This window comes from Phymastichus coffea, unplaced genomic scaffold (assembly GCF_024137745.1).
Source record: "Phymastichus coffea isolate CEN01 unplaced genomic scaffold, Cenicafe_Pcof_1.1 PCOF00059, whole genome shotgun sequence".
Classification (NCBI taxonomy): Eukaryota; Metazoa; Arthropoda; class Insecta; order Hymenoptera; family Eulophidae; genus Phymastichus; species Phymastichus coffea.
Window position 1 is genome coordinate 1272370 of NW_026706870.1, and position 13605 is coordinate 1285974.

The 13605-nt window shown below is 30.9% G+C and overlaps 2 protein-coding genes across 4 annotated transcripts; one reads left to right on the forward strand and one right to left on the reverse strand.

The window, feature by feature from the left end:
• Positions 1–74: 74 nt before the first annotated feature.
• Positions 75–9301, reverse strand: LOC131666553 (exonuclease 1). Of its 3 annotated transcripts, none has more exons than XM_058939332.1 (11): positions 9190–9301; positions 6104–6264; positions 5910–6029; positions 5585–5846; positions 5290–5505; positions 4943–5224; positions 4191–4413; positions 1061–1494; positions 622–990; positions 450–553; positions 75–377 (listed from the first exon to the last, which is right to left on the reverse strand). In XM_058939332.1, the coding sequence occupies exons 2-11, from the start codon at positions 6262–6264 to the stop codon at positions 359–361; spliced, it is 2190 nt and encodes a 729-aa protein (XP_058795315.1). In that variant the 5' UTR covers positions 9190–9301; the 3' UTR covers positions 75–358. The 3 variants fall into 3 exon arrangements, with proteins under 3 accessions (XP_058795315.1, XP_058795314.1, XP_058795313.1); XM_058939331.1 differs by lacking the exon at positions 9190–9301 and adding an exon at positions 6609–6799; XM_058939330.1 differs by lacking the exon at positions 9190–9301 and adding an exon at positions 6565–6799.
• Positions 1615–4096, forward strand: LOC131666555 (repetitive organellar protein-like). Its single transcript, XM_058939333.1, has 2 exons — positions 1615–2167; positions 2252–4096. The coding sequence occupies exons 1-2, from the start codon at positions 1841–1843 to the stop codon at positions 3218–3220; spliced, it is 1296 nt and encodes a 431-aa protein (XP_058795316.1). The 5' UTR covers positions 1615–1840; the 3' UTR covers positions 3221–4096.
• Positions 9302–13605: the final 4304 nt, after the last annotated feature.

The following is a 13605-nucleotide window of genomic DNA, read 5'->3' on the forward strand; positions in this document are numbered from 1 at the left end:
TTTAAAGTAATTAATAGAAAGGGCGGATGAAAATTATGATTACTCAATGTTTTTTAATAAATTTATTACCGAAATATAAATAATTAATTACATATCTGTTTGTACAAAACTGTTTTAAAAAATCTAAATACGTGTTACAAATATCTATGTACATAACAATAATAGAAAAACAATGGCACATTTTACGCAAGGATACCGAACTAAACATAAATTGGCACATAGAGAAAAGTAAATAAATGTATTTGTATTCTAGCCAGTAGAACGAGTCTATAAGTAATACTGTTTTTGCAACAGAAGTAAAAGTTAAATATTTTTTTACTTTTTTTTTCTCTTAAAAACAACAAAACAAGAAAGTTACTTAATGTTCCAAAAAGTTCCTGAAAAATAAATAAATGTTATATAGCTTTTTATAAATTTTAATTTAAAGATAAGTACTGGAAGTTGCTTACTTTTTTTGAAAACCGAACATACTCAATATACTTTGTTGACCCTGAATAGCGGCAGTCTTCTTTGTACTACTAGTTTTGCAGATTCGTTTACTTGAAGATCCTTGCTTTAATAATAATTACATTATTCAATAATAAATACATTGTTGAAGAAAAAATAATTTTATTTAGTTACCGATGATTGGGCGCTCTTCCGCGAATGAGGTGACGAGTAGCTATCTCTTTTCAGTCTTTTTTCCGGAACGGAATTCTCATACATAAACATACTGGACTTATATTCTGAAAAGACATCCCTTGTAATAGAAAATTCCATCTCATCTTCAGTTGGCGAATCAATTTTCTCGACCCCGTCAACCTTAATTTCGTCATGAAAGTCTACAATGGAATTATCGTTTTTCTGAGCTGAATTACTCTGAACAACGTGTAGCGGAATTTTCTCATTGACAGAGTCATCGCAACTTATGGCTGATGAATTAGGGTCTTTGTCGTTGCTCGAATCTCTATAACCGCTATCTTTCTCGGCATCAGCATTATCTTTGGGAAGCTGAAATAAATCATTCAAAAATATAGATACATAATAATAAATAAGTGTGAAAATTTTGAACAAAATTCACCTCTTCGTCGTCAAAAGTCTCAGTTTCTGGTATAATCACTCTTCTGGCAGAAACTGTCGTCGTTGAACACAGTTCAATATTTTCTTTATAGTCCTCCTCGTCGATGTTGACATCCATTGACTCTGCGACTTCCATTGTCTCTTTAGAAGACTTTTTAGGTGCGAAAAATTCGCTTTGTGCAACCGCTGTCTCATCTATAACTGTAGGTGTGAGCCGACTCTTCACTGGTAACCGTCTCGTCCGCTTGTGCAAAAGACTTGGCGATGTTTCGGCAAGTTTTTTGAATGGGTTTGACCGTCTCACGAAAACCGGAGACGTTGGTTTCTCATCCAGCGATTCCTCCACTTTTCTCGACACTACCGGTAGTGGTTCCTTAGCCTTTTGATCGGGCCTTTTATAAATTTGAACAATGCTCTCGATACTCATCTCTGCCTCTGTAAGCAAAAAATTCAAATTAAAAATTTCCCGCGTGATTACGAAACGGCGCATGCGTAGCGTCTAGCGTAGTTTCAGTCGAACGTTCTCGTCGTTCTTGCTCGCCGCCATCTGCAAGAAGTAAGCATCATGGCGTAGTTTATGTTGTGCGAGATGGTTTATAATATACAGAATTTGCATTGTAAGAAACTCTGTCAACTCGAACAAGCGATTGAAAATTAAAGCTTTGAATCTGAAGTCAAACTTAACATATCGACGATTCGATATATCATATGAACGCCGCATGATAACGGTGTTAAGTTGGCGCAGAGTAGTTGAATAGTATCGCAATACTGAGGTTAGGTTATGGTTGGGTGCCGTTCCTGCGGGCGAAATATCGCGTCTGGTACTCTGCGATGTAGTAAATGTAATTCAGCGTACCACATCTCCTGCTCGCACAGATACAAAATCCAGGACGGTGTGTTTAGCTTGTGCTGCGGCTCAAATGAGCCAGTGTTTTCCACTAATTTCAATTATCAGATGCGCACAAGGAACAAGCGTAGACAACAGCAACAGCAACCAAAGCAAATCAACAATTTCCAGGACGGTAGTATGCGATACGGTAAAGTTCAAAAGACCACAGAAAGCATGGGTGTTTGTGACAAACCTGCTACTTTAGAAAATGCTGACGAGGTAAGTTTTAGAATAAACAACTTTAAGTCAGCTGCTTTATACATAAGTTGAATATTAAGTTTAACTAAGATTTTTGTTGTATAGATTACTGAACAAACAACAACAGATATTATTATCAATGAAGAAAATGATGACAATGGCAATGTTAATAATTTTGAGAGTAACGAGACAGAAGAAGTAGTGGAAGAGTCACCAAATAATACTGATAACAATGACCCTACAAATGAAGAAAATACTCCAGAGGAAATATTGAATGTTAACAATGATGGTCAAAGTAAAGTCACACTGGAAACTGTATGGGTAGGAATTTCTTCTTTACAATCATCCATCTCAAATATATCTAACTCATTGAACACTGTGTCGACACAATTGAATACTTTTGATCCTCGTATCAATGAGCTGGAGTCATCAATTAACACAATTAAGACAAAAACTTCAAATTTAGAGAATGTACAAACTGACGTTACCAGTCTAAGAACAGAGCTTGAGCGTGTGACAAGTGAGTTGGAAAATTTAAAGTCAATGCAAAGCCAACAGGACTTTGATGTTTCTACAGTTGTTACTGAAATCAAGGATAGAGAAATTAAATCTAAAAATATCTTAATATACAATGTACCAGAGGATAATTTGAGAATTTCACAAGATTATTCAACACTCGATGACATCAACAAATTCAATGCATTATTAGCTGCAAGAGATACGTCACGTGCTCGCGAAATACTTCAAAATATTCCAGACGTTGATCTTGATGAAATAGAAACAAGACGTTTAGGACGAGTTAATCCTAATGTTAGCCGCCCCCTTCGAGTTACTCTACAAAGTCGAGAAGATGTTATTACTGTTATGAAAAATAGAGGCCTAGTTAATAACCAGTACAACGTAAAAACTGACTTAACCAAGATCCAACAGAAAAAAATTCGAGATTTGAAGCAAGAATTGGAGAGACAAAATGCTAGTGGAAACACTAATTTGACAATTAAATTTATCAATGGAGATCCAAGAATAATACCTGTTATCAGGAGAAATTATACAAAGCGTGAATTCCAAGGTTGACTTCATTTGTAAATTGCATGAGTATGGTTTAGTAGTTACGTTATCATTAAAATAATTAAAGTTTCCATAATTCATATGTAAATCTGACATTTTTTAATAGTATCTGTTCAGAAGAAGTTAATTTATATAACAAAAAACTGTATAAAAATGCTTCTTAAATCAAAATAAAATTTTGGTTAATTTAAAATATCACAATTTTATAATCAAAAAGACTGCAATTTGCTGAAAAATTTATATTTTCATTTAGGAAAGATTGCTAACTTTAACACCCATTTGAATCAAGCATTTGATAATTTATAATTATTTAAATTTATCATATATTTCTTAAGCATTAATAATGATCTACTATAAATAAAGTATTAAAAAAGTTAATTTGAAGAATAAAAATGTCTCAACAAAATATTTTTTGCTGAAAATACTCAAACAATTAATAATTTTGAAGTTTGCAATAGAATTTTTTTTATATCACCAATCTATAGGTAACACTCACTTTGTAAGAGACACAAATACGAAAAAAATATATGTAGAATATATAATATCCATAGAAGTATTGAAATAGAATAAACTAATGAAAACTAATGTGAATTAGGATTTTTCAACTAGTATTATAAATGATTTCACAAATCAAATTTAAAATGACAAAAGCTATATGTAAAAAACATTAATACTTGGAAGAATATTTAATTTAGTAATTTAACATATATCAGTGAGTAGTTGCTTTTTAAAATACTTTCAAGTACGTCCATGGTCCAAAAGTACATTATAGTATTTTTTTATATAGTCACAAATATTTTTGATTAAGAATTCCTTATTTTAATGAATTTTAGAAACACCTTAAGACTATAACAATTGTGTCAATCACTTAAATATCTTAAAATAAATTAGTATTTATGTGCAAAATTTGTTTATGCAAATATTTTATCCCTCTATACTATCCTTTGAAGCAAAATTGAAATCATTAAACACTCACCTTCAAAAGTTCTTTTTCTTGGTGTTAATTCTTTCTTTAATGAATCTACTTTCATTATCATGGTTTGACCTTTTGTACTTGCAATTTGTGCTGGTAATTTATCTTTTTCAAGGTTGACAATTTTCTTTTCTTCCACCTTATTTGCCTTAAAATTTTTTGACCAAATACTTGGATGTTTTGCTACAGCTGTTTCACTCCAAGAATTTGTACGTTTCGGACGAAACTATGCAAAAAGCAATAAAAAATCAACAATAACGAACAATACAATGAGTGCTGTTTGTTTTTAAATAAGATTATTGTTTTTATAATTAAGATTTGCAAATTTTTTTTTTTTTCGATACGATGTCTGTGGAGACTTGACTTTATGAATGCTAAAATTATCGAGCATACTTAAAATCTTATCCTACACATATCGTATCCAAAAAAAATAAAATTAAATGCATGTACGAGAAAGTGATTTCATCCCCATGTAGTTTCTTTATCCTCGTTTCACTTAGGTGCAAATGTCCATACGAGATTGAAATCACTTGCTTGCACTAGAATAAAAAATATAATATGAGAATGTTTCATAGAAAGAAACTATAATCTAAGAAATATGCAATACTTTGTTAAATAAAGGATTTTAATGATCATCTAAACATCCTCTAAACATACTCCAGAAAATCTCGCTTTCTGTGCTTGCAACAAGTTTCTTATACCATATAAATGCTCTGCATTTTTTAGAGTATAGATAAGAAAATTTGTCGACTCACATTGTCTGGATCAAAGTTATGTAGTTTCTCGTTTGTAAATGGATCACAATTTCCAAGTGCAAGTTGCCAGGCGAGTTCTGGATCAACTTCTGTACCAGCATGTACGAGCTGTTCTTTTGTGACATCCGGGGTCGGTGGATTTAATCGAACCTGTTTTCTTTGTATAGGACAATAAACTAACTGATGCTTAAAAGTAACTAATGCTCGCAAAAAATTGTCTCTGTACTCTTTAGTTACCATGAGGTTTTTCATATTTAAACTTGAAGCAAGACGTTGTAGAGCCTGTTAATGTAAACGTGAATTGCATTAATTTTTTTATTAATGAGGAGTTTTCAAGTAAAACTTACATTGTAAATATTATCATCTGTGTTTTTCACTATAAACTTGCAAGCTTTACCTAGACCAATGCCAGGCAGAGATGCTAAATAATCACAACCAGAGAGAATACACATGTGTCTGAATTTATCTATGTTGAAATTAGACAGCCTCAGCCCCATTGCTAGGTGGAGTTGACTTTGCTCAACTAGAACTCCATGTCCATACAGATCCATCTTGAAAAATATCTTAAGAAAGAAAAACATTGATTCAATTTTACATTCAATACAATCAGTACAATGATAAATGGATACAATAAATTACTACCTTTTTACATCCGAAAAGAGTAAGATCGCTGTCTTCAGTGATCACTACATCAGCAATCCCTAACATGTTGAGATAAGCAAGTTGTGCATCAGCTTCATAAGGTGCTACAATGCAATCAACATTATGTGCTTGACATTGTTTGATAACTTCTAAAGCCATTTTGTGGCTGACGTCAAGAGACCTCCTCAAGAGATTTTTCCCCTCTGCATTATTGCCCATTTTTATTAGTTCTGCTGCTCTTTTACGATTAGCAACTCTAGTCCTTTAGACAAGAATTCAAATAAATACTCATATAAAAGCTTTGAAAAGGAAAGAAATTACTTACTCTCTTCTTTTTAATTCTGTTTCTGCTTTTGCAGGAAGATGTCTCCCATCAAAAACTAATATTGGCTTAATATTATGACTAAGTAACATATTTACCAATTTCATACAGTACTTTACATACCTAAAAACCAATACATTATTATTAATTTTTTGGTTTAAAAACATTCTACATATTTTTTAAGGATAAAAATTTACACGTCAGTAGGTTGACCCATGATAATTTTATCAGCACAGGAAAATGCTCCTTTGTGAAGCCAACAATAAGTGTCAACAGCAACAGTCTTTCCAGCAAATTCAGATATATTGGTTTTCTTTGAATATTTGTCCAAAAATGGAAGGAGGCCTGTGATACCCATCTATGCAAAGACAAAGAAAAATTTTTAATTTATTAAGATTAGTTTTGACATATGATATGAAACAATAACTACTTTGTTTTTTCACTTCTCTTATTAATACTAACAAAATACTTGAATGAAAGAGAAATTCAAAATAAAATCGCATTTATCTATTAGTGATCAGTTCACGAATTTTTATTGATGTGTAATAAATTGAATATAAATTCATAAAATGGACAATAGAAACATAAAACTAAATCATATTCTTCATGCAATATAAAATTACAAATTATATAAAATTACTAATGTTATAATAATCACTTTTTAAATCCTCAATTTCCAATTAGCGATCAAATATTTATAACCTCTAGAAAGCCACAAATTGATGAGATAAAATTGTAAAGTAAACAAATAGCACATTTAATACTAAAGAGATCGACTAAAAAGGAGCAGATTAGAGACCAAATTTCCTGAGCATCTTCATCCTCACATCTTATGAGAGGATGATAATCAAGCAGGGGAAATCGGAATTGAACAAATTGTCAGAAGGAAAAGAGCGCGAACGGCTAATCTCTGATCACATGTTTCTATACATACATTATATATGTATATGTACCACTATATATAGTGTGCCGTGACCTGATGGCACCTTGACTGTTTGCTGACTTGTCAAAAAGGAGTTCTTTCCGAAATGTAGATCGTTGTTCGTATTGTCGTTGCTGTCTTTGGAAAAAGTGACCTACATTTGTAGTGGTAGTAATCCGCGATATTTGATTTTCGCAATTACAAATCGCATTGAGCATTTTACTTCAGATATAGGATTTGTTTATTTATGCATTGCTGCTGTAATATATCACAAATTTAAATAAACTATTAGATGAAAACCGCTAATTAAACAATTCGCCATTTACTTAACATAAAAGATATCAAATTGTAAGAGTAACATATTAATTTATTATTATTAATTTCATCGTTGTTTACTCATAATTTATAAAACATTCAATATTTGGCAATATCGTGGAAAGTTATAAAATACTACCTGCTTTTCGGCTGTGAAGCTACAGAAGTATTCTGTCAATAAGTAAAAAACAAGAACTTTCTACGAAAAGCAAACAGGTAAGTGCGTGTTTATTTTATATAGGCTTCCCGGGTTTATTTATCAGACAAACAAAGAAGGCACATAAAGTGACTGAAAAAGAAAGCTATTTCACGAAGAAGTTAAAACTAAATATGTAACCATGATTCGGATGAAAACAATATGACATTAGGTGATGTTGAAATTTAAATGGCTGTAGAACCACATCTGTATGAAACGACACAGGATATGTCAAATACAGATTATGCAGTAATCAAAATGGATTTTGATTATCTGACCAAATATTGGACGAAGATAGTGAAAATGAAGATGTTAATTTAGATACTTTAATGTCATTAGATAAAGAAGATCGATCCAAATTCAATTTTTTTAAACAAATGTATGGGACATATTTATACACTTCCTCACGCGTGTATAAACGATCTCTTAAGTACTTAAAAATACTGGCTCTTCAGTCCCTAAAGATCTCAAAACGCCCAGAGAATCGGTAACGCATGCAGTGGGAAATAGCAAGTACTGCTATTACAGCATCGTCAGCGCATTACAGACATAAAAAAATGTGATGAATATCAGAGAAATGTATGATTGCGAACGCGCAAGAAAAATCGACAGCTAACGCATTGAGTGACTATATAATATCCTCAAGATCTCTTTCTGTAATCTGCAGCTTTTTAGTGTCTAGGTATATGATGTTGGTAATATACAAATTTACCTCAATATTATTGCAGCAGATAGTAGATATGAATTTAATGCTCAGAAATGCGGTTGTAGCTTGATTATCCCTTTTTTAAAAAATCAGAACCGTTTCAGCTCTGATCCTGCTCTGAAATCGGCTCTGATTGTGTTCTTATTTAGCTTGGAATCTGCTCTGATTTTGTTCAAAATCGTAATTCTAATTCAGAATAAAATCAGAGCAAAATCACAGCAGTATCAGAACTGATTCAGAGCTTATTCAGAATTAATTCGAAATAGTTCACAATAAGCTAGTAAACAATGTTTATTACAAGTAATCCCTTCTGGAAATATCAAGTAAGTTCTTATGTAAGTCTTTAAGTGTGTATTTCGACAAAGTTCTTAGGTAAGAACTTACTCGATAAGGTGAACGAAAAATTGCGTAGGTAATTTCTTACTTAAATTATTAAAATAGATATACTCATTATCTTCGAAATAAATAAAAGAATTAGCGATCATACCAGTACAGATAACATTTTTCAAATACAGTGAAATGAATTTATTGCAAATCATTTTAGCTCGCTCATGTTCGAGATTCGACAACGTTATTTTCAATATAAGGCCATTCGTCCCGGACTAATAGATTGGACTCTTCAGTAGAGAAACGCCTTGTTGCACGATGTTCCGTTGCTAACTAAGTAAGATATCCACATTTACTTTTTTACGAAAAAAGCAAGCACCTATCGGCTATTTTTTCATCCGAATATCGATAACCAAATTATTCAATTTTCAGTTTTCAATTCAGTTTAAACGACCATCAACAAATTTCAAGGCCGCAGACTTTTGAATAAATAGAAATCGAGCTTTGTAAAGATGTTTTCAGTCATGGTACGTGGCTTTTTCTCGAGTACGGTCTTCACATGCAGTTACAGTTTCTTTTAACGTGTCAAGTTTTCTATATATGCTCTTTAAGAAAGCATATTCTATTTAAATTTCATAGAAGAATAAATTATGTCATAATCACTAAACAACATAGGTGGAGTTAATCCGCAGAAATAAATAATATATCATATTACATAACCTTACCAATATATTATAACGTATGTTTTGTCGGTTATATCTTTATTAATAAATAATACAAAAATTATAAAATAATTTAAAAGATGAATAAAACTTACCAACAATCATAAAAATTAATTTTTTGACAGACATGATAAGGAGAATAATTTTTTTAAGACAAACAAACGTAACTATTGTTCTATATATGTATATAAGACATCTCGCTATGCCTACTAGTATTGCACTGAGTGAAACAGATAACAGTACGAACCATCAATGTGATTAGATTAAACTACTCAACTAAGATTAAACCCGCTCAATACTCATAAAACAAACGAGATCATGAGTTTAAATTTCGAATTTAAAACTTATTAATAACATTAGAAGAAACATATGGAAAATAAATATATTATTTTAATGATATAAAATTATTTGAAACACTAATAATGTAAATATGAATTATTTAAAAAAATTATTTTTTAAGACCCTTATAATTAACGTATTATAGAAAAAACATTCAAAAATATTAGAAAAAAAACACCGTACCATTCAACTTTCTAAAATACTCTTTCAAAAATTATTTGAATTATGTATTACTTTATTAAAAATGTTATTGACAGAGCAAATATTTGAAAAAGATTGCACATGATACTTACTCAGACTGAGAGCCACTATGGCTCATGGATAGAATGGTGGTCCCCTATACGGAAGTCTAGGATTCAATTTCCAGCGAGTACCAATGGCTCTTTTCAAAAAGTGCATGTGCTACATTTATTAACAATATGGCTCTAGTGGTTCGGATTTTACATTAAGCTTTCAATAGAATTCGAATCATAGAATCGTTACTCTTTTATTTATTTATAGCCTATTGAGTGTAGAGCTAATGTAAATTGCTATCTTTGGGTTCTAAATCTCCGAGACATCACGTAGTTTCGAATATTATTTTCCGAGGTGATTTGTCACGTGACACCGCGTGATTTTTTCAGCTAGGCAATTTTACCACTAAGGCGCGTAATTTTCCAAAAATTATTTGTGGAATATATTTACGATTTGATTCTAAAATACTGGTGCAAAGTTTTGAATAATAGTGCTTGAAACATCGATAGAAATATTTGAAATAAGTTACTCAAATATTTCAGAAAAACTTGTAAAACTTGACCCAAGCCTATTCTCACATATATTTTTTAAATATTTCAGAGACGTTTTTAATAACTATTCTCAAAAAGAATACAAAATACTGCCGAACATGCGACACTTTTATGTATTTTAGGAGTTTTATTTTTGTACTTTAGGAGTTGTTTTCTGATACTTCAGTAAAATATCAATTTTACAAAAGAAATGAGAAGAACCTGTTTTAGAGATTCTCGAAAAACATTGCAAAAATTCAAATATTTTTATATCTATGGCATTAAAACTACAGAAATATAGCGAGTAAAGTTGTTTAATTTAATGTTTTTTTAAATATTTTTGATATAATTCAAAACATATTGCTGTAACTTTTCCTAGAACTTTGCTGCAGTGTGAGTTGCGCAGACATAAAATACTATAAGAAGATCGCATCTAACTTGGGTTATAAAGTTAAAGTTTGCTTGTAATTTAAGTTAACTCGCTTGGTACTTTTATAATTGATTATTTACTTGTTATATACATTTACAATGGGGATGGACTAAATTACATTTTTTTTTTAATTTTAGGTACTTATTTTGTTGAGTAAACATAGTTGCCCATGCTCTGATCGCATAAGTTTGTCACTTTCTAAGCAGCGCTACTGATAGCCGTCGCATCGAGCGCTATAACCAGTCATAACGCTCCGCCTTTCGCATAAGTTTTCAGTGCAATCTTCCCAAGTTTTCAAATACATCGCATTGTAGTTGGATCTCCTTCATGGCAGACACAAAAATATGTCAATAATATTTCAATAAAAGGTTACAGTAATGTTTTTAACCTTTCATGAAACCTTTCTAAGATATTGCAGTAATATTTTATGCTATATGAGCTTATCGTATACTCAAATTGTCTATGCGGTTCTGCGTTACCTGTCAGTGCGACAAACAGTTACCATTTTACACGCACTGTGAGGAAAAGGGTTATTTGTGTTTATTTGTCTCATTACAAATCATAGGCGTCCATGAGAAATGACTATAGTGTGCCGATCTCTTTAGTTGTTTTCCTGGGATATTTATGTTATTGTTACCTTAAATTTTTACTTGTTATATTTTAATTTGCTATGGAATTGTAAATGATATAATTTAACTACAATATTATAATATTTAAATCATATTCTCAACCTTAGAACACAGAATTAAAGTTTATCCTGAATTTAATATTTATTAAGTCACAACCGGAACACAATATGGCTATCTCACGACCACAATAACGCTTAAAAATCTCTATTTGCCTATTATTGACGAACCAAACGCCGAACATCCTAAGAAGCAAGAATTGGTTAAAAAAATGTTGCTGCAACATATGTTTTACAAAAAGTCCGCCTTTGTTTCTAATTAAATAATGTTATTAAAATGTTTCTAGAATTCTTACAGTTATAATTTTTTATTTTGTGAGGCAGCCTTTCTGCAACATTTCTATAACATTTTTGAGACCAACGTGAGACCAACATTCACGCAACATTTCTGCAATTTTTTTACAACCAAATATAAAATATTAACTCAACATCATTGTAAATCTCATAGCACAAATTATTTTTTATCATTTTAAAAATTTTGACTATTGCTCTAAAATTCATTTGTTTCAGAAACGCTGCCACGACGTTGAATCAACATTTTGCACCTTATTGCAAACATGTTGCAGAAATATTGCACGAATGTTAGTCTCTATGAAAAAGAAAAGATTTGTCTAACATTGAAAAAAGGTTGTAGCAAGATTGGATCTCTTTTTCATAAACTTGTTATAAAAATGTTGTAGAAATTTTGCCTAAAGGCTGCCTCACAAAATGAAAAATTATAACTGGCATTCTAATATGTATTATTAGAATAGGTAGGTAATATTATTCTGACAACACAGACAGATATTTTGAACGTGGCTACATTTCTATAACATCTTTGTTTTTTGCCAGAAATGTTGGAGACATTGCAAAAGATATGTTGCAGCTACATGTTTTAAACAGTTATTGCCGCTTGAGACTATAGACGTTGTTTATATTTGTGTTTTCTTTCAGCAATGTGCTCGCATCGCGAGACACGATGACTTAGTATATAAGTATAGCATGTAAGTCATCGTAGCGTATGTATAAGAATGACGACGACCCAAGACGTCAAACTCGCAAGTCCGGTTGCGAATTGACAGCGAAGTTCAACATGACGCAATTCCCATGAAAATAGTAAAAAAAATTGTTATATATTACAAACAACATTTATATAATGAGATAAAAATTCTAACATTACGCGTTCGAGATATGGTGAGAACAAGTTATACATATGCAGAAAAAGTAAAAAAAAAACCATTATGGATCTTACAACAGTGGTTTTCCATGAATATTTCAAACTTTATTATTTTACTTTATGAAATCGTGAAAATTAAATAAGGATTTTATTATGACCAACACTGACGTCAATACTTAAAAGAGAATTCCACGCAACGAAAAAATTGTTTCATCGGTTCAACTTGGTTCAACTTTAAAGTTGTACATGGATTAAAGCGGAAAATGTAGGAATACTAATTTTAGAGTAAAGTTTCTAATAGTCTTTTTCAGAAATTGATAAGTACTTTTATTTGTTTTATAATTTCAAATTTATGAAATAGAGTAATAATTGGAATCATAAAATTCTGTTACAACTTTTCTAAATTAAAATTTTTTTAATACTGCATTTTTCATCAATGTCCAAGAATATGTGTATTGAATTTGAAGTCTTAATATTGATTAGAAGCAATAAATATCACACCACTATCCCAATATAGTGAAACAGCGTCACTCCGAGACTTCAATATTTAAGAACACTTTTGTCAATATTTATTGTGAAAGCACTCTTATCTATTTTTTAATGCATGGATAACTTGAAAACTAATTAAACTTTATCTTATTAGTTTTATGAATTTCTAAAGAAAGGTTCTATGTATAATTTTCTAATTAAAGTTAATATTGAACGCTTTTTCAGAAAATCGCAAATATTTGATGAGATAAAGTTCATGTTAACAAATATAAGCTTAGAGATCGATGCTTCGTCGCGACGCCGTTCTATAATTTTTTCTAATAATTATTAAGACTTTCAATTTTATACACGCATTCTTGAGACGTTAACAAACAACGTAGCATTAGAAAAAATTTCATTTTCGTAAATCTGTAACAAACTTTTTAAGATTCAAATTACTCATATCAGAATTTTCGAGACTATAATTTTTTATAATCAAAGAAAAGTACTTGTCTCCTAAAATTAACCATATGAAACTTTACATCAAAAGAAGTATTTCTAATTTTTTTCGTTTTAATTCATTTATCTAAATGCGAACGAGTGAACTGGGGAAACACTTTTCGTTGCGTGGAGCATTCTTCGACAACCGTTAAGCAAGAATTGTCCTTA

Coding starts and splice junctions, on each gene's coding strand:
- LOC131666555 (XM_058939333.1), top strand. CDS start 1,841: ATGGTTGGGTGCCGTTCCTGCGGGCGAAATATCGCGTCTGGTACTCTG. Junction 2,168..2,251: donor CTTTAGAAAATGCTGACGAG/GTAAGTTTTAGA, acceptor TTTGTTGTATAG/ATTACTGAACAAACAACAAC.
- LOC131666553 (XM_058939332.1), bottom strand. CDS start 6,264: ATGGGTATCACAGGCCTCCTTCCATTTTTGGACAAATATTCAAAGAAA. Junction 4,414..4,942: donor ATAACTTTGATCCAGACAAT/GTGAGTCGACAA, acceptor CTTTTTGCATAG/TTTCGTCCGAAACGTACAAA. Junction 991..1,060: donor AGACTTTTGACGACGAAGAG/GTGAATTTTGTT, acceptor GATTTATTTCAG/CTTCCCAAAGATAATGCTGA.